Source organism: Oncorhynchus mykiss, chromosome 11, assembly GCF_013265735.2.
Source record: "Oncorhynchus mykiss isolate Arlee chromosome 11, USDA_OmykA_1.1, whole genome shotgun sequence".
NCBI classification, from domain to species: Eukaryota; Metazoa; Chordata; class Actinopteri; order Salmoniformes; family Salmonidae; genus Oncorhynchus; species Oncorhynchus mykiss.
The window spans coordinates 47242228-47262337 of NC_048575.1; the positions used below are offsets into that span (position 1 = coordinate 47242228).

At 47.5% G+C, this 20110-nt stretch overlaps 1 protein-coding gene across 7 annotated transcripts in view; it reads right to left on the reverse strand.

The window, feature by feature from the left end:
* Positions 1-20110, reverse strand: part of LOC110535782 (vacuolar protein sorting-associated protein 13A) — a 59346-nt gene that overhangs the window by 34940 nt on the left and 4296 nt on the right. For 4 of the 7 annotated variants that reach the window (XM_036935593.1, XM_036935590.1, XM_036935595.1 and 1 more), the window contains exons 7-41: positions 19995-20054; positions 19739-19798; positions 19538-19618; positions 19363-19417; positions 19009-19136; positions 18516-18622; positions 18118-18289; positions 17317-17379; positions 16920-17055; positions 14437-14531; positions 14165-14307; positions 13591-13792; positions 13315-13429; positions 12890-13026; positions 12438-12570; positions 12115-12232; positions 11853-11997; positions 11584-11668; positions 11274-11452; positions 10965-11121; positions 10320-10399; positions 10138-10197; positions 9816-10011; positions 9363-9479; positions 8934-9037; positions 8611-8778; positions 8119-8426; positions 7721-7868; positions 7406-7580; positions 7189-7313; positions 6904-7073; positions 1359-1600; positions 910-1232; positions 362-724; positions 73-174 (exon numbers count right to left, since the gene is read on the reverse strand). In XM_036935593.1, the coding sequence (XP_036791488.1) occupies positions 73-174; positions 362-724; positions 910-1232; positions 1359-1600; positions 6904-7073; positions 7189-7313; positions 7406-7580; positions 7721-7868; positions 8119-8426; positions 8611-8778; positions 8934-9037; positions 9363-9479; positions 9816-10011; positions 10138-10197; positions 10320-10399; positions 10965-11121; positions 11274-11452; positions 11584-11668; positions 11853-11997; positions 12115-12232; positions 12438-12570; positions 12890-13026; positions 13315-13429; positions 13591-13792; positions 14165-14307; positions 14437-14531; positions 16920-17055; positions 17317-17379; positions 18118-18289; positions 18516-18622; positions 19009-19136; positions 19363-19417; positions 19538-19618; positions 19739-19798; positions 19995-20054 (5052 nt within the window). The remainder of the gene's footprint in view (positions 1-72; positions 175-361; positions 725-909; positions 1233-1358; positions 1601-6903; positions 7074-7188; positions 7314-7405; positions 7581-7720; positions 7869-8118; positions 8427-8610; positions 8779-8933; positions 9038-9362; positions 9480-9815; positions 10012-10137; positions 10198-10319; positions 10400-10964; positions 11122-11273; positions 11453-11583; positions 11669-11852; positions 11998-12114; positions 12233-12437; positions 12571-12889; positions 13027-13314; positions 13430-13590; positions 13793-14164; positions 14308-14436; positions 14532-16919; positions 17056-17316; positions 17380-18117; positions 18290-18515; positions 18623-19008; positions 19137-19362; positions 19418-19537; positions 19619-19738; positions 19799-19994; positions 20055-20110) is intronic. The other 3 variants (XM_036935596.1, XM_036935592.1, XM_036935591.1) reach the window with 2 other exon arrangements.

Below are 20110 nucleotides of genomic sequence, written 5' to 3' on the forward strand. Positions count from 1 at the left end.
TGAGTGAGTGAGTGAGTTACTGTATGTATGTATGTATGTATGTATGTATGTATGCATGCATGCAAGGGTCACCTTTAATCCCAGGGTCCAGGGTCTGAATCCATCTCGGGTCTCGTCTTCTAGGGGCTCTAGCAGTGGCTCCCACACCCCCATCACCTCGTTGAAGTAGTGAACCTAAACACACCACACAATGTTACTGTACACTAAATGCAGTCTGACTAAACCCATGTTTTAGTTGAACGGAGGTTGTGTAAAGGTCATGTAGATGTGTAAAGGGTCGTGTAGAGGTGTGTGTAAAGGGATGTGTAAAGGTCATGTAGATGTTGTGTAAAGGGTTGTGTAGAGCTGTGCAGTGTCTGACCTCCAGGTTGAGCTGGCTGTGCAGGTTGATGAGGGTGCTCCAGTTCTTGACGTCACCGTGGAAGGAGGACTTGGCCAGGAGCATGGGGACGGTGCGGTGGCCCACCCCTGCCTCCAGTGTCAGGCAGATGGAGTTGATGGCCAACTGCAGGGACTCGCCCTGGGGAATCAGCGGGACCAGGGACTGGGCATCCTCGTCTTTACCCTCCTCCTCCAGGAACCACAGCTTGAGGTCCCTCCAGGACCGGCGCTCCCACAGGTCTGGGGGCACGGGGCTCTCTAGCTCAGACTGGGGTGTCTCGGCACCGGCCGGGCTCAGCACCGACTGAATGGTAATCACTGTGTTGATAATGATGGGCGACACCTGGGTGGGGCACAGAGGAGAATGGAACGTGAGGCACATCACTCTGGTTTGGCTAGCTGGGCCAGAAATAAAAACACAGGAAAAAGGTGACTAAGGTCTAATGACCAAAATGATATGCTCCTAACAGGTACTAAGACGCTGGTTCCTGTCTTAAAGGGATGGTTTTGTTTTTGGCCGTGGCCTACCTTGAGTGTGAGTGCGTTGATGCAGACCTCCATGGCCTGCGGGGAGGTGGAGGACTGTGTGCTCTTGAAGAACACTTGGCAGGGCTGCAGCACAGTGGTCTCCTTGTTTCTCTTCTCCTTCAGGAAGGGGCAGGCCACCACCTTCAGGTCCTTGACCACCGCAGTCATCAGCTGACCGTCCAGGTCGCTCTTCATCACCAGCTCACACTCCGTGGTCATGACCAGGGCCGGGGCGTCGGCACGTGTCAGGTCGGCCACAAACACAATCTCGGGGTTCTTCACCAGAACATTAATCTCTGACTTTGCCACCACCCCCACTGGACCTGTGTTACGGAACCAGAGAGTAAAGCAGGGGCGTGTACATTGGGCATCCAATCCAAAACTTCACATTGTGCAAACATGACATTTGTGGTGAATAATGTGAAGTGTGAAATTTGAATGTGTCATACCAGATTCCTTGGAGGCTGCGGCTGCAGTGGGTTTAGTGCTACTGCTGTTCTTGGGGGTGGCGGAGGAGAAGCCCTGCTGGCTGGCTTTGAGGAAGATGTCGGCCACAGTGAGCAGGAACTCCATGCTGGCACAGAGGTACACGTCCTGCACCACCGTGTCCAAAGAGGTGCCGTCGCGGCCCTGCTTGTAGTTCACCTCCACCATCACGTTCCTCTCAGCGCCCGGACGCATCGCCATCATCCTGACAGACAGAGGCCAAAGGGACATGATGAACCCTACAGCAAGGGAGCTATCAACAAACCCTACAGCAAGGGAACTATCAACAAACCCTACAGCAAGGGAACTATCAACAAACCCTACAGCAAGGGAACTATCAACAAACCCTACAGCAAGGGAACTATCAACAAACCCTATAGCAGGGGCACTAACAACAAACCCTATAGCAGGGGCACTAACAACAAACCCTATAGCAGGGGCACTAACAACAAACCCTATAGCAGGGGCACTAACAACAAACCCTATAGCAGGGGCACTAACAACAAACCCTATAGCAGGGGCACTAACAACAAACCCTATAGCAGGGGCACTAACAACAAACCCTATAGCAGGGGCACTAACAACAAACCCTATAGCAGGGGCACTCCTGGTCAGGGATCCAAGGCACAAGAAAGGAGAGCGGGGGCTGTGCCGTTTTTAAATGACACTTCACGCCAATTGTAAATATTATGAAGCAGAGAACGCTCTCCTGCTCTTCAGTACCAACCCAAAGGAATGCCTTTGACCTCCAGGAGACATTTGCCGCCAAAGCTATAAATGACCAAGAAAGTAAATACCGGAACAATATTTCTTAGGTAGGTAGGGTAGGAATATTAAGAATAGTCCGTGGGGATATAAATAATAATCATGTCATATCGCTTTTCATTTTGTGACGTTATTAAAAACTGTATGAACCAAATACTGTAACTTAGGAAGGAAACCCCCTTTGGCTGTTAAGTTTCCATACAATATGAAGAATGCTGAAACTCTTTTTGTTAAGATATGAATGTGATTTTAGTTCTCATGTCCCTTGCACATTAACTAAACCACGCCCCGGATGAGGTCAGAAGAACTTGTCAGTGTGATGGAACTGCCCTTTTCGACCAGAGTGCTTAAAAGGACTCCCTAAGAATTAAAATGCAGACCAAAAGATCTGAGACCGTGGTCCACAGGTTGAAATGGCTGCAAACTCAACACAAGGTGAATAAAAACCCACTAGACCAAAACATTGACAGTCTGCAGCTGTGTATTTAAAATGGATTTAGAACTTTGACTAAAGACATGAGGTGGAAGGAAGAAAATCCCATCTCAGAGTCTCTTATGTTTCACTATATTGGATCACTCCAAAATATCGGTATCACTCCACGGCGGAGGGATTAATCCGAGGTGAGGATTTACAGATTCACTCCCGTGTACACCTGTGTCACGGCTGGGGTCCGCCTCTATATATAGACCCCATGGCCGAGACACACGTTCTCTTTCATTTTCTCAGTGGACATCCGTGTGGTTTGAGTTACAAACGTTCTGAAGTTCACTTGTTAAGTCACTGGTAAGTGTAATATCTTGCGTGGAAGTATACTCACTGGCTGTTTGCAACTGGCCACATGGTCAGCCCCTCGAGTGCTCCACTGCCTGTTTTTCTCCCACAGGGGTCTTCCTCTGTGTTTGCAGAGGTACTGGGTAATTTATCCCTCACCGGGTTCCTATACCTCCAAGCGGGTCACGACATAGCTCTCTCAGGGCATTGGACCCCTTCTCTGTAGCCTTGTTGGCTTGGCTGAGCTTATGGCTTTCCCTTTGTGACAGGTGTGATGGTGGCATCCCCCTGGGGATCTTCATACCTCGTGTATGCACTACCTGGGTTTTAACCACGCGGAGAGGGCGGTGGAGCACCCTACTGGATGCCTGTTTTGTGTGGTGTTCTCAGAACGCCTGCTCCTGATGTGATTGGCAGGCATGCGCGAGTGGGTCGGTCAGGCCCGGGCTCAGGCTGGGGACGAGCTCCCTCCCTCAGGAGTGGTGCAGCAGCAAACTGTTAGTCCCTCTATTGGGCCCAGTACCCCTCCCTGGAAACATGGCCGGAGCCACCGCAGGCAGAACCCATCTGCTGCCAGTCCTGGACTGGGGCATGAGTAAGACTGCTGGGACCACCTTGAACAGAGGGCGCATGCCCTGCGTCAGGAGGTTGATAGCTTCGATGGTGACGACAGCTGTTCCCTGTTGGACAGTGATAAGCTGTTTCTGGGGGACAATGCCGGCACTGTATCAGAAGCCGCCAGTGGCTCGAGAGGCTATGAGGAGCCTACTCACTTGGATAGCCACTGCACTGGAACAGACAACACCACAGTGGTGGCTTACATCAACCATCAGGGTGGACTGAGGTCCCACTGCCTCAATCTTATAGCACGGGAGCTCCTTCTCTAGGCTGAGGGACATCTGGTGTCTACGTGCAACGCACGTACCTTGACATCCTGAACGTGGCAGCGGATATGCTCTCGATAGAGTGCCCGCCACCTTGGGACTGGAATCCCAAGTGGTGCAGCACCTGTGGGACAAGTTCAGGAGGGCACAGATGGACCTGTTTGCCTCCCTGAGCAATGCACACTGCCCCATGTGGTACTCCATGTCAGAGCCACCAGGGCATCTGAGCCTGGATACTCTGGCTCATGATTGGCCAGGGCTGGAGCTTTACACATTTCCCCCCCTTTCCCTGATTCAGGCTGTGCTGGACAGGACCAGGATGGAGGAGCATTGTCTGCTGCTGGTGGCCTCATACTAGCCAAGACGACCCTGGTTCAGCCTTCTCCTGTCCCTGTTGTCTGGGACACCTTGACAACTGCCCCTGAGACCCGACCTACTGTTTCAGGCCGGGGGAAACACTGTGGCATTCAAGACGCACCGCCTTAGACTGTGGGCTTGGTCGCTGAACGGCACCAATGGTTCATGTTAGGACTACAGGAGGGAGTAAGGAACACCATGCAGAGAGCAAGGTGACCGGCTACAACCGCGGCATATCAGTTGAGCTGGTGGTTGTTCTGCTCTTGGTGCACTAGTATTGAGGTTGTGCCCGAGTCATGCATGGTGCAGTACGTCCTCCAATACCTGCAGTCTTGCATGGATGAGGGCTTGGCAGCCTCTACACTGAGGGTATTTGGCTGCTATATCTGCCTGCCATGTGGGGTGGATGGACAGGCCAGTGGGGCGTCTCCAAGTTTATGAAGGGGGTTTGTCGCCTGCGTCCAGCTAGGAACCGCTCAATGGCGAGCTGGGATTTGGATGTGGTATTGGCAGCTTTGCCAAAGCCACCTTTCGAACCGCTGGAGTCTGCCTCCCTGAAACACCTCTCTATGAAGGTGCTTTTCTTAGTAACGATTACTTCCATGAAGAGGGTGGGTGGGCTCCATGCTTTTTCAGTAAGTTCTGAATGCTACCAGATGGACCCTGGTGGGAGGAGTATATCTCTCCACCCCAACCCTTCATTCCTCCCGAAGGTTCTGTCAGACAGGCATGTGAACATCCCTTTTATCCTGTCCACTTACGACCCCGCGGCAGTGGCGGGGGAGTCTGGGCCTCCCTCCGGGCACTGGCTGCCTATGTGGAGCGGACACGGTCAGCTTTTTGTCTGCTATGGTGAAAGAGTCCTGGTTGCTGGGCTATCAAGCAGAGGCTCTCTCACTGGATCGAAGACACAACTATGACAGCATACTGCCTGGCTGGCAGGCCAGTACTGCGATCTGTGGTGGCACATTTAACACAAGGTGTGGCTGTGTCCTGGGCTCTACTGAGAGTAGTGCCCTTCGCTGATAACTGTACTACGGCCAGCTAGGCTTCCTCTTGTACCTTTTGCTAGGTACTAATCGGGTAACTTGGCACCTCCCTCTACGGTTTGTTCAGCAGTCCTGGGCATCGCCTCCCGTTCCCGGGGACTGTGCCGGTACCCCGCCCTTTCTACATTGACGGCCCCTGCGTCTCGATCCCGCGCTGGGACTTCGCCACTGGCTGGACAGGTCCCTCTAGCACCGACTAAATCTGGTACGGGTACACTAATATATTGGAGCGATCCAATTTAGTGAAACATAATGAAGGTTACGTATGTAACCACGGTTATGTGAGCTATATGGATCACTCCAATCCTCTACGGTGCTAGAAGCACCTCAGAAATTATGTAGAGAACGTGTCGCGGCCATGGGGTCTATATATAGGGGCGGACCCCAGCCGTGACACAGGTATACACGGGAGTAAATCTGTAAATCCACACATTTGATGTATGCCTCTGTCGCAGAGTGATACCAATATATTGGAGTGATCCATATAGCTCACATAACTGTGGTTATACACATAACCTTCGTTCTATTTGAACACTCCACTACGAGACCAAAACAGGACAGTGTGACCTCTGGTGGACAGCCAGAGGCTTACACCCATCGAGCTATTCCCCTGACAGATAGACATCTACACGTAAATACATTGCATTTCTTAACAAAACGGGCGGCGGCTCGTGTGCAAGGTATATGGTTACTGTGAGAGTAGTTGTCAAATGTACGATAATTGTCCCTGCCCCCTATCGCTCTATTTTCCACACCCCCTTTTCCATATTTGTGTAATAAGCCATCTTATCTGGTCAGTCCACTAGGGACTTTTGTCTCATGTAAGTATGTATGTGTATTCTGTGTTATTATTTAGGTCGACTAATAATAAAATTAAATCAAATGTGTAGAACTGAATAAATCAGAAAAGGCTGGTGTTCTTGTGGATTCAAGAAGTCTGCGACATTCAGAATGAGACTGATACGAGGTAATGATTATTAAGTGACTTATTGCTATATAATATATATTTCGGGAGATGGTAACTAAACAAATTCTCCCTTGGTGCCCCAAACTCCTAATGAATTAATTGTTTCATGATTCATTTAATAGAGTAACAATTAAACATAGTTGATAAGATAAATAACAGTCCAATAACAGTCATCACATTAAATCAAAGTCACGACAGCACTAATAACAAACCCTACCATAAGTGCACTAAATACCTTGTAATCCGTTAGTCCAATTATGTTACATTGAGGAGTGAGACTAACTTTCTGTTCGACAGATACAAAGATACCATTCTCTCAACACAATTGACAGACTTTATCCTTACTCGTGGGTTTTGATGGACTGGGAGTGAGAGATTACCTTAGTTGCTTTGACTATGATGGGGCTGCTAACCAAAGCCATTCATCTTAGCTGTGTGACAGTCCTATGTGAGTAGACAGATGGTGAAGCTGTGATGAACATGATGCCACGCTGAAGAACACACACTGAGCCTCATACATCAACGCCAGCACCAAGTCACACAATCATATGTTCACAGTACACACACACACATCACTCTGTGGCATCTCTCCCAGGTTTTGTGAATGTATAAGTAGGCTCAGTACCAAATCAAATGTATTGGTCACATACACGTGTTTAGCAGATGGTTTCGCTATACCCGCAGTAACAAGGTAACCGTGGGTGTGTCCTCTACCTGGCAGTGATCTTCTTGACCCTGCATCTTTTGTCGTCTAGCAGGCAGTCTGTGAGTTTGACGGAGGCCTTCATAGATCCGTCTGAGAACATGTGGACAGATGTAGAGATAGTCCCCAGGGTAAACTCAGCCAGCTTCAGCTGCTCATCCCTCGAGTCCAACACCTGCACCTTGGAGAGACACACCAAAACGTCTCTGTCTGTGGGCGTAAGAATATCCAAGTGGATGGAGTTTTACATGATCAATGGCAGTGTTTATGAAGGCGTGTAGTGGTGCAGTAGTCACCTCAGTCCCATTGGGGCTGTACAGGACCAGGGTCATGGAGTCAAACTTGAAGTCCAGTTTGAGTGTGCTCTTCAGCTTGGTGCTCTTCTGGGTCTCCACCACTGCAGCAGTTACCACCGTGTTGCCTACAGACAGGGTTCAACACAATTATAATAACAGCACAATCCCAGCAACACACATCCAAATTCAACCCAGACTGACACACTGCTGTCCTCACCGCTGGTGGGGTTAGTACCAGTACCTCCTGACGCCTGTGAGCCTTTGGTAGAGGCCGTGTCGGAGCGGTCCACAGTACGCGGAGGAGGAGGGGGGGAAGCAGAGTCTGACGTCTCTGACAGATTCCCACTCAGAGTCCTCAACACCACCGTCATATCATCCTGACCCAGGATCAGCTAGTAAGACACACACACACACACCGTAACACTGATGCATCAACATTTCATACTAACATTTCATTTCACACACTAACATTTGTTCATTGAGAGTTGGCTTTAACGAACACACACGCATACACTCCGGCACACACACTCACGTTCATTGGTTTGAGGTGAGCAGTGATCTCTATGTCGGGGATGCTGTGGTACCAGGAGGCTGACAGGTTCCTCTGGATGGACAGGTCCAGGTTGACCGGCTTCAGAAGCTGGATTTCCCCCTGAAACCTCCCCTCCTCAAAGGTGGTTCTGGACAATCAAACAAACAAACACACACAGCGTTACAGGTTCTGATTTGCTGCACATCTGGTGATGGACCAAATATGCAAAAGTACGTGAAATAACACATAGACGTGTCAATAGTTAATCAACACTTCACATCCCAGTGCAAAAATGAAGTAGTCCTTTCATTGTAAAACAACTACGCATCTATGACGTTTAACTCCCATCCCTTGTACATCTACAGAATGACTTGACTACCAGTGTGTGTCTCTCTCACCTGTACATCTTGAGGTCGCTGAGGCCCACGGTCATGGTGTCCATGACGGGAGGGATCTTGACGTGCATTTGGGAGGGGACCATGGCGAAGCGGTTCTTGACCGTGACCATCCCGAGGTCGGCCACGATGACGTTGGCGGAGGACGACGACTGCGGCAGGAAGACGACGGGAGCGTTGAAGTCCACGTCCAGGGAGATGCGGGTGCTGCGCTCAGCCAGCTCCATCACCCCTGTGGCCGCCTTCTCCGCTGCCTGCACCGTCACCTCAGCCAGGGCCTCCTTGGCCACCTGGAAGTTGTTGATGAAGGCCTGGGGGAGGAGGAAGAGGAGTCAGGTCATGTGACAAAGTGCTCGTGGATCATCATAGCACTCAGGACAATAGGTTCTGGGGCATTTTTGTACCGGTATTAGTAAAGGTACCGGTTCTCAAAGAACAGGAATCGGTTAGAAGATAGAAAGGTGGAATGAAGAAAGATGGAGGCGGGTCTCTTACCAGGATGGAGGAGACAAACTTGTTGAGGAAGATGACCTGGATGCAGCCCACCGTCAGGGTGACGCTGGTGTCCACTTTACCCATGTCTAGATAGGCGTCGCCCTCCGTGGCTTCAGTGTGGTTCACCATGCGGAAAGCAAACACCTCCTCATCGGCTATGGACACACACTAGGACACAGAATTCGTACCGAAATACTCATTAGAATCACACCAGCAAAAAGCTAAAAATGATTTTTGTTTTGTCTTAAATCGCAACTTCTCGGGAATGTTCCCCCTCGACTGGGAAAATAACATGTTAACAAGCGCCCTGTATCCGAGGCTACCTGCTTGTACAACGCCTCCTTATCACAGTCCAGGATGACTATGTTCTTCAGGTTGGCCAGAACCTCTACCGCTTTTTTCCTCATCAGCACCTCCGACACCAGGCCTGGAACATAGAACAGAGGTAGAGAGAACAGGTAGAACAGAAGGAGGAGGGGTAGGACAATTCTAGAACATAGACAGGTGTTTCAGTACAAGAGCCAATAAGACACGATCATCAGTGGTTTATATATGTCTACCACAAGGTGGCACTAGTATCATTATAATCTGTGTGTGTGTGTGTGTGCGCACGTCCTTCAACACATCACACAAACACACATGTTTTTGATATTTGATGCAGAGGCCATCATAAGTCATGCATGTAGCTGCTGACTTTATGTTGTGGACATGTGTTGTAGGCGGGGACTTGTCTTGTGTCAGGTGGCCTTTACCCTCGATGCGGATCTCCGCTATCCTGTGGCTCTGGCCTCGGATGAAAACCTTCAGACAGTTGAGATCGGCTCTGATGTGCAAATTCACCACATCCTCAAACTTTGACTTCTTAGAAGCTAAGGAGAAAGGGGGCAGAGAGACCTTTATGTCGTCAAAACTTCAAAGGACCATCGATGTGAAGATGACTGTTGGTGCATCAGAATACATCTAATGTCAAGTGGTGCATGAAGATGGTATAGTAATGTACATTTGGTTTAGCTAGCTAATCTACGTATTAGGAGAATACGCATCTACTCAATATCTCCACATGCAAACATATTGGAAGTATATGACCTAACCGATGTCTCTTCCACTTTCGACTACATTGAATCATGAATTTGTAAATCAATATCACAACGCGGAGAAGTCTAAGTTCCAGTAAGCAGAACCTGTTCCATGAAACGGATAGTTACAGGTTTTTTTTGCCACAGCCGATCCCTCTTTCTTCTCGCCTTCCTCCCCCTCTCCCTCATCCTCCTCGGGGATGGTGGGCAGCTCCTCCTGGCTGGGCGCCACCTCCTTGGTCGGTGGGAGGAGACTGATCAGGAAGTTCATGGCATTGAGCAGAGCCTCCGTGTGCAGGTGTATGTCCAGAGACGAGAAGTTCACCTGAGACGTCACACACAGACATACCACCTTCACTATGAACCCACACTTATACAACTAGGCAGAGAAGTGAGATGTTGAAATTCCAACTGCGGGTTAACACAGTTGTACTGTATTGCAAGACATTACCTTAACTGATTGTTCAGTGTTCTTGTACTCAGACTTGAATTCTGGCCCATTCTTATCAGCCTGAAAGAGACACTGATGCTATTAGACCTGCTCTACTGTTAAATCTACATTGGATGAAGAATGCAAGACGACAGTGTTGACTGTTGGAAGTGTTCACCGTGTGTGTCTGTGTGTGTGTGTACCTTAGTGTACTCCAATGTGAGGAGGTCATCCTCTGTGTTGTCTAGAGTGGTGATCAGGTGCACTTTCTTCTCCTCTGAATCTGGAACAGTTTACAAAACCAGGGAAAGCATATCACACATACGCACGTCTGCAGACATGCCACGCACATACAACTACCAACAACATATAACAATGTTTAATCGTGTGATAGGTATATATACACAAAATGTCTTCACAGTCCAAGTGCAGCAAGGTACACAAGGCGGTCCTGCTAGTGTTTAAAAAAAAAAAAGCAATCTCAGGAAAAACACAGTTCTGAGAGCACCAGGTGCCAGAGATGAAAATCTATGTAAAAAGCATAGAAAGAGGGGTGATCTAAAGACGCAACTAGAATGGCTTGCGAACAAACGTTACTAGAACAGCGCCTTTGAATGCTGTGGACAGCGAAATGAAGTTCATTTGAAAACCAATAGAATAGAGCTGGTTTCAAATGGCATTTCAAGAACATCTCCAGAAAACAGACACATTCAAGTTTGAACTACCTTTCGCTCACTTCGACATTTACATATTTACTTCAATGTGTCCAAAATTAGATCACAAATATTTTCCCCCGATTGTGAACTTCTGCCTCAGTTGACAGCTCTACCAGCCAATCCCTCACTGACCCATGTACTCGGGGCACTCCAGGCAGATCTCTCGTAGGAACGTGTAGGATGTCATGTCGAAGGTACGTAGCTTCAGCTCGGTGCCCAGCCCCTCGATGTCCAGGTGCAACACTGTGACCTCCTCGCCTCCAGAGAGACGACACAGCTGAACGGACAGCTAGACAGCAGAAGAAGAAGGGAGAGGAGGTTGAAATTCATGCACGCACACACAGGCGCTCCTATACTAGCAATCAGAGAACGCAACTAAATGAAGTGTTTAGGTACTCTCTGTCTCACACACACACAGATGTAGATGAGTTTTAACCATACTTTGCTGATCTCAAATGTCATGAGGAACTCGGTCATGTTCTTCTTGGGGTCTTTCTTGACCAGACCTCTCCTCTTGACTGAGTCGGAGCGCTGCAAGGGGCTGGGCATGTTGTCAGGGAAGAACGGACGGTCTCCTATAGGAGAGCTGGGAGCATCGTAGAACAGGTCCTCCTCTGAGCCTGCACACACACACACACGCGTAATTGCCACACTGTGTGTATGCGTATTAAAGTACATAATCCATTTGTAATGTGTACACAGGGCTGTGTGTGTGTGTGTGTGTGTGTGTGTGTGTGCACGTGTCTCTCACCTGATTCCCATATTAGGGAGTTGCGCAGTTCAGCCATGGTTGGTTTCCTGGGGGTTAGCTGAGGGGTGTACGACTGCTTTAAAGCCTGCGTCATGAACACAAGCAGAGATTACACGCCGCACATAGATTTCTATCGGCTTGTCTATCTACACACAAACACAACACACAGAGTCGACCTACAGACAGAGTCGACCTACAGACAGAGTCGACCTACAGACAGAGTCGACCTACAGACAGGCAGAGATAGAGAGGCCCAGTAGAGTTAGCACCTTGGATGTTGAGTGAGCGTTGGTGCTGCGCGGGGCCGGCCTGCTCTCTGGCAGCGGGATGCTGTCGATCAGCTCCAGCACGCCCCGTACCTTATCATCAGAGATCCTCAGAGACAGGAGGGGCAGCTCCCCGGAGATTTTAAACCTGACACACACACACACTTTATTCATATCATTCATCTGACCAGCTATTTGACAAACACCATTACACAGTGGCTGACTGTCCATCACACCAACCCGCACCCCCACCTTTCCCTCTTACTTGGGCATGCGGGAATCTGTGACCACCATGGCTCTGCTGAACACCACCTTGACGTCGACAGGCTCCAGGATGTGGAGGGCCGACTGCCTCAGCTTACGGGCTTTCTTCCAGTCCCCATCTAAAACACACAACAACCACTGGCGCCGTTAAGCCTCATTTATAGTCTACCTAATCACCCAACGCAAGGACACAATAAGCTACACAAAAGGTATTCCCTGCGTAGTTGCGTCACATTACAATTTGGGCAGCAAACTTTCCGATAATTGTGTGTGTCTCCATACGCGAGTTTGCGTGTGTGTGCCTGCGTCCGTCGGCGTGCGTACCTGGTTTGCTGTAGAGGAACTGAAGGCTGCTGAGCTGGACGTCGAAGCTGTCGTAGGCCCGGGACATAATGTCCTCTATAGTACTTCTCCCTACAGAGAGCTGTGGCAGCCCCTCTCTGCTCAGACTAGACACCTGATAACACAAGACAATGCCATAACACCTGGGTGAAGAGTCCTGTTCATAAGGCAGGGATTGACATTAACGGTTGCCTGGGGCAAGTCAATTAAAACAGTCAGGCAAGTGGATCCTTCTCTGTGGTCAAATTGTGTTGAAGACAACTGTTAGTGTGTTACCTCTACTGTCCCATTTTCCAGGTGAATTTAGTGACTCACAAGAAGAAGAAAAAAGACAAAGTGTGTTGGATCATAATTCTCAACTTCTCAATACATCGTCTCTCAAATCACTCAAGTCCGAACCAACCACTCGCACTGAGCACGTTGAAGTGACTTACTTTGAAGTGGCCCAGGTCCAATAGCATGAGGTTCTGGGTGGAGTCGTGGAAGCCGGTTTGGGGAACGATTACGTAGGAGGCCATGAGGTTGACGTTCAGATCCAGAACCTTCTGGGTCTCAATCACGTACATCAGTCCTGCAGACAACGACATAGAACGGAGGGCATACTTCAACATGTTCTTACATATGGATACGAAACGGGAGGGAGGCGTGCCAGGAGGAAGTATGGGGTGGAGGTTGAGGTCAAAGGCTTGTATCCTGTCTGATGATTCAGAGTAAAATGTCCATAGAAAGTCAAATTAGAATAGATCTCTGTTTGGGTCTGCGGCACACGTCAAAAAAATCTATCAGTGCCGTGGTTTCTTGTGACAGGCCAGGAGTGCGAGTGTGGCCTGTCAGTCAGAGCTAGAGGCGGGGCTCTGACCTGTGGAGGTGCGGTCTCGGAACTGCTCCAGCTTCATGAGAGTGGCGTTGGTCAGATCGTCCAGCTGGAGGTCATCAGGCGGCGAGAAGAACGCAGACATGCTGTTTACCGTCACCTGCCCGGAGAGGGAGACAGGTATCCATGTTGTTACACACTCACACAAAAACAGGTGGTGCAGACTTTTGTTCTAACATGCCTGATTGAACCGAGGAACGACAGGAATACAATTATGTGCACAGGACACACACACAAAAACGCACAAACAAACACACTCACAGCATCATAGATGATCTCCAGAGGCTGGGACTCGACGCGGAGCCGCTGATCAGCGCTCTCATCCAGAGGGTTGGTCTCAAACAGGATGTCCAACAAGGGCGTCCCCGTTACCGTGGCAGCCTTCCTTGACGACAGCAATGTGGGTGCCGGCCGGTTACTGGCTAGTCCTGTCACCTCAAACAGACTGAGCTGGGCCGACAGCCTGAGAGGAAAAACCGCATCAGAACCAAGGGCAGAAAGAAGTGGGGAGAGAGTTGAGACCGAGGAAGAGCGAGAGAGGGGGGAAGAAAGAAACGCAGAGAGAAAATATAGACAAACTGAGAATCGCAAAATGGTGGCACAAAAAAAATAAAAAATAAAATGCCAACTATAGTGCATCCCATTGATAAAGGCACTAAAACAGAGCAGAGAAGGAAGGGGAAAAGCATTTAAATACAGGGTTTGTTCAGAAGCGTTAAACGTTACCGGTATGTCAAGTAGAATTGGGCATCATGTCAGGTCTATTAATATCTATCTGCAACGTTCTGAATGTTTCAACTTAGGGAACACACCCCAGAGGGCATACTGTACTTACTTAATGGCTTGTGCTCCGGGCCTCTGGGTCAGCATGGATTTCAGATCTTCAACTGTGAGTTTGAGGATTTCATTCTGGTCCTTGTTGTCTTTCATTGAGACAGACATCCTCTCCATGTGGAAATTAATCTTCATATCCTCAAACTGCACAAACAAGACCAGAGAGAAAAGGGAGACTGAATAGTGTCCTGGATTATCTCCCTCTCTTTTGGAGGACGGCAGGGATTGTGATACAGCCCTACAGTGTGTGGGAATATACAGGTCGCAACTCACGTTCTTTGGCAGGTTATGATTGACAGCTATCTCACTGTAGCCGATGGCGGTGTAGAGTTTGGCCTTCTCAGCAGAAGTCATAAGCTCGTCGAAAGCTGAGGGAAAAAAATAATAATTCATTCTCCATGCGATGTGGAAATGTGTCTTATGATTTACAATAGCAGCATTAAAAACATCAGGAGGACCTTATCCAGAATACTTCAAATCAACTTCACAAAAAGGTAGAGTGCAAAATGCGGTTCCAAGTGCACGGTTAAATCAAAGTCAACCACATTCCCATCCACATTTTATATGCGAGTGAAGTCATATCGTACGGAGAAGGAAAAAAAGTATAATCACGACACCTGTGATAGAAACAGGAAGTTCAGAAAATGCCGACAGATCATTTGTTCGCGCTCTCCTTTTGTGTCTGTAAAATAAATGATGCGAGAAATGCCGGTGGAAACGCTACAGACATACATGAACATCTTTGGTCATAAACCATCATCTTGAGAACCTTGTCATCAACGTGATTCAATACTTCATAAGGGTGGCACAGGACAGGTTAAATGTCCAATTGGAATTATTTTTGTCCAGTGTTCTTTCATCCTGGTTCTGGAGACTCACAGGGTCTGCAGGTTTTTACCTCCAGCCCAACATCAACACCATTGACTCAACTAATCCACTAGATTCCGTTTAACGGTTATCTTATTTTCATGACCGTCTTCGTCGATAACGGTCGGTTACACGGTAATCGTGTCAGCCCTAGTTACACACCCAATGGTTCCCCAGGACCAGGGTTGAAGAACACTGTTCATCAAAAATAGTAACTGCAGCGCATTGGCATGCTCATGACACACTGATGACCAGCTGACTGATTGGCCTGGTGGTCTTTGCATTATCATAGGGGGCGGATTCGGAATGTATTTCCGACCCCTTGATTTATTCCAATTTGTTTTGTTACAGCCTGAATTCAAAATGGATTAAATTGATTTGTTTTGTTACAGCCTGAATTCAAGATGGATTAAATGGATTTTTCTTCTCTCACTCATCTACACACAATATCCCATAATGACAAAGTGAAAACATATTTTTATTTTATGAAAATGAAAAACAAAAATATCTAAATTTACATAAGTACTGTGTTCACACCCCTGAGTCAATACTTTGTAGAAGCACCTTTAGCGGTGAATACAGCTGTGAGTCTTTCTGGGTAAGTCTAAGAGCTTTCCACACCTGGATTGTGCAACATTTGCCCGTTATCCTTTTCAGAATTCTTCAAGCTCTGTCCAATTGGTTGTTGATCATAGCTAGTCAACCATTTTCAGGTCTTGCCATAGATTTAAGTAAAAACTAATGCGGCCAATCAGGAACATTCACTGTCTTCTTGGTGAGCAACTCCAGTGTAGATTTGGCCTTGTGTTTAGGTTATTGTCCTGCTGAAAGGTGAATTAATCTCCCAGTGTCTGGTGGAAAGCAGACAACGACATTTTACGTTTCTTTTTTATCCTGAAAAACTCCCATCCTTAATGATTACAAGCATACCTATAACATGATGCAGCCACCACCATGCTTGAAAACATGGGGGAGTGGTACTCAGTAATATGTTGTATTGGATTTGCCCCAAACATAACAATTTGTATTCAGGACAAAAAGCTAATTGTTTGCCACATTATTTGCAGTATTATTTTGGTGCCTTGTTGCAAACAGGATGCATGTTGTGGAATATTTGTATTCTGTAAAGGCTTCCTTATTTTCACTCTGTCAATTAGGGTAGTATTAGGAGTAACAGCAATGTTTTTGATCCATCCTCAGTTTTCTCCTTTCACATCCATTAAACTCTAACTGTTTTAAAGTTACCATTGGCCTCATGATGAAATCCCTGACCGGTTTCCTTGCTCTCTGGCAACTAGGTTAGGAAAGACGCCTGTATCTTTGTAGTGACTGGGTGCATTGATACACCATACAAAGCGTAATTAATAACTTCATCATGCTCAAAGGGATATTCAATGTCTGCTTTTATTTATTTATTTTTTCATCTACCAATAGGTGTGAGGTATTGGAAAACCTCCCTGGTCTTTACGGTAGAATGTGTGTTTGAAATTCACTGCTCGACTGAGGGACCTTACAGATAATTGTATGTGTGGGGTACAGAGATGTGCGGGGTACAGAAATCATGTTCAACACTATTACTGCACACAGAGTGACTACATGCAACTTGTTACGCACATTTTTACTGCTGAACGGCTTGACATAACAACAGGGTTGAATACTTACTGACTCAAGATCTTCCAGCTTTTCATTTTGTAATAATAAAAAAAAAAAACATAATTCCACTCTGACATTATGAGGTATTGTGTGTAGGAAAAAAATAAATATAAAATGTATCAATTTTTAATTCAGGCTGTAAATAATTGTGGAAAAAGTCATGGGGTGTTAATACTTTCTCAAGGCACTGTATGTACAAAATGGAGCATGGCGATTGGCTACGGGGGCGATCTCACCTCCGGTCTTGACCTCCTTGGCCTCGTCGCCACAGTCTCCTGACCAGCCGGACCACATCCAGCCCAACCAGCCCTGAGATTCCTCCTCCTCCACCTTCACCCCCGGACGGAAGATACGCAGCCCCGCTTTGCTTGCCTGGAAAGACCGACCAGCGCCAGTCACAGTTTATACATAACACTTCAGCCTCAACCACTAGCTAGAACCACTTAGTTCCACTGTGACCACGTGTTGCACTGGTGGTTACGCTACAGCAGTGTGACTGAGCAGGGTCATTTCAGTCACGCTTTTCTGCCATTTTGAACAAATTAGTTAGTAGACAGACAAAACTGAGTACAGTACATACAGAGAAGACGGATAGTTCATTAGGGATAATTCAACAGATTGCTCAATCCGTACCTCCATCTCAGCTTGCTGCCTGGCCAGAGTGATGTTAAAAATATCCAGAGTCCGCTCAGGCTCCTGGGCACACGGCAAGAAAGACGGATCGTCTAGTCCATTAAAACAGTTCCCTGACCATTATGGGAATCCATCAATTACTTAAAAAAGTAGACTCAGCAAAATGACGTTGCCACGAGCAGCACCGCAGATACTGAGATGAGCAAGATGCAAGACTTCGCTCTGTGCACACAGTATCTGTGTGCACAGGTTCGCTTCACACTGTTACAGCTTGGTAGCTAGGGGACCAAAACAGTGGAGAAGAGCGTTAGTTGTTGAGGAAATTGACCACTATGCGGTGTACTTTCTGCATCTACGTCATGTCGCTGAGCATACCTTTAATGTCCATCATCAATCAATGCAGCAGAGTAGACTGGGAATGCAACTCAGAGCATGAGGACTAGGCCCTTCTCAATCTCCACCACACCTGGGTTCAAATAGCATTTTGTTTCCTTTCAAATAGTTTGAACACTTGATTGAGCCTGGCTGGTGTGCCAGATGGGCAGGGTTTGCACTTTGAGGACTATGCCATTGGTCCTTTTACAGACAGGCAGGCTCAATCAAGCACTGCTCAAGTTTTTAATAGAAAACAAATACTATTTGAACTCAGGTCTGGGTTGCACTCATTAGGGAACGCAACAGAAAACTTTTCAGGACTGAAAATGTTAATGAGTGTTTCTTAATGCCCAGGTAGTCTCTCCCTGTTTCAGTTCATTGTCTTCCATTTGGTACCTAATGAACATCGCCCTGATCTCTACACACCTCCAGCTCCCTGAGCTGCTTCTCAGTGGGCTTCTTGCTGGTGATCTTGGCCTTGTAGAGCTCTCTGTACTGCTTGACTGTCTGCCGGTGGCAGCGGATGTGCTGCCACGACCACATGTGCAGCCGCGGCTTCACGTCCACCTCCATGATGCCTGTGATCACATACTGCCACCTAGATGACATACACAAGCAGTGACAGTCACAACAGAACCAGCACGTGTACATCACGATAGCTCAAATCGATTGAAGGAAATGTATCTTATACTGGATGGCATGAAACAATCAATCAAATGCATTCACTCATTCACCGTCTAAACAGCAACAATAACCAACATTTTTGTCGGTGTGACAATTTTTTAGTAGAGGAAAGAATTGTAAGAAAAAGTGTGAGAGCTGACCATAGATAGGCGTTGGTGTGCACGTGGACTTGCGGCCGGTATTTCCTGTAGGGCAGGTTGCGTGACATCATATCCACTGATCCCAGGAGCTCCAGAATGCTGATGTACTGGAGAGAAGGAAGGGGTGAGAGTTCAGGGGTCATCGAGAAGCACAGAGGCGGAAAACAAACTGACAGTGACTTTAAAAATGTGTCGAAATTCTAACTCTGGGCAACGCTCATCATGCAAGAGCGCACAGATCTTTGGGAAAAAACAACTAACATTTCAAATAGACGGGATGGTATATAATCCAACGCGAGTTCTGATTGTGTGAATGGCATGCATCAGTTTACTTTACTGTGGTTAAATAATAGTCATCCTCCTTACTATGCACATTGTTGAAGAAATGTTCCAAATTAAATCTGGCTGCAGACTTAAATGATTTTTATGGTACTTTCCTGTTCTCTTTTGCTCGATTAAAATGTTTAATCTTTCTCATATCTCCCTCCATCACCTGTGGTCTGTTGAGCTCCACGGCCACCTCTCTTAGGTTGACCACCAGGTCCACCTTGGGAGAGGAGAAGTCCACATCTGACCGGGGGTTCATGCGCAACTTCGCATCGGCCGTTATCGGACGAAAAACTGCCAGCAATGAACAGGGAAATAAGGTTATTAATATGGTACAGAATTAGTCAACAATTCCACCGTGGGCCATTGTAATGAGAAGATTCAATTACGATAAAAACTCCAATGACTATATTGACTGAGATTTTATTCTCTGTATCAGGTGATGTGACAACATGACTATCAAGACTCTGATCCAGACGTGAATGATGTCACACCCTTATATTGACTGGGTGACACTCACTGAAATCGTGGTTCATGGGAGTGGAACCCCCCGGGATGCTGTCCTGGAGGCATCTCTGTGGAAATGTGACAGACAGGAAGAGATGCCTCGTTAGACGTCATTGATAGACATAATCACTCTCACTTAAGGGACCCGCCGCTCCGCGACGGCACTGAATGATGGCACTGTGACTCACCAGGGCCTCATCTGGCATGTGATTGGAGTACAGCATCGAGTTCACATTCCAGTAAGCAAAGAGATTGTCCAACTGGACAAGCTGAGGAGAGGAAAAAGCAGAACAGAAAACAGCTTAGAATGCTGTAGACAGTAGAACAGTGTCATAATTGAACAGTGTCATAAAACTTGTACAGTATATCAATTGCTGTGGACTGACTACCTTGAAAAACAGCTTGGCTTTCTCATCCAGGAGACAAGGCATCCAATTCTCATCTGCTGTCTGTGGGGGTCACAGTTATGGGGTTGAGACGTGACGTGGTATGGATTCAGGGTCAGACCAGAAACAGATCATAAACCTGACCACAACAAAGATATCATATCCCACATCCAGACCTTAACTAAATTGAACCACTGCAATATCATCTCCAATCTCCAATGAATGACCGATTTCACGAGGTAGGGGCCTCACGCATTACCTGAAGGCTGAGGTTCTGCAGTGACACTCCAAATGAAAAGGGGCAATTGGGGTTGGTGACCTGAGAGAGTGAGAGAAGCGTAGAGTAATGAAATAATACACTCATTTAAAAATATG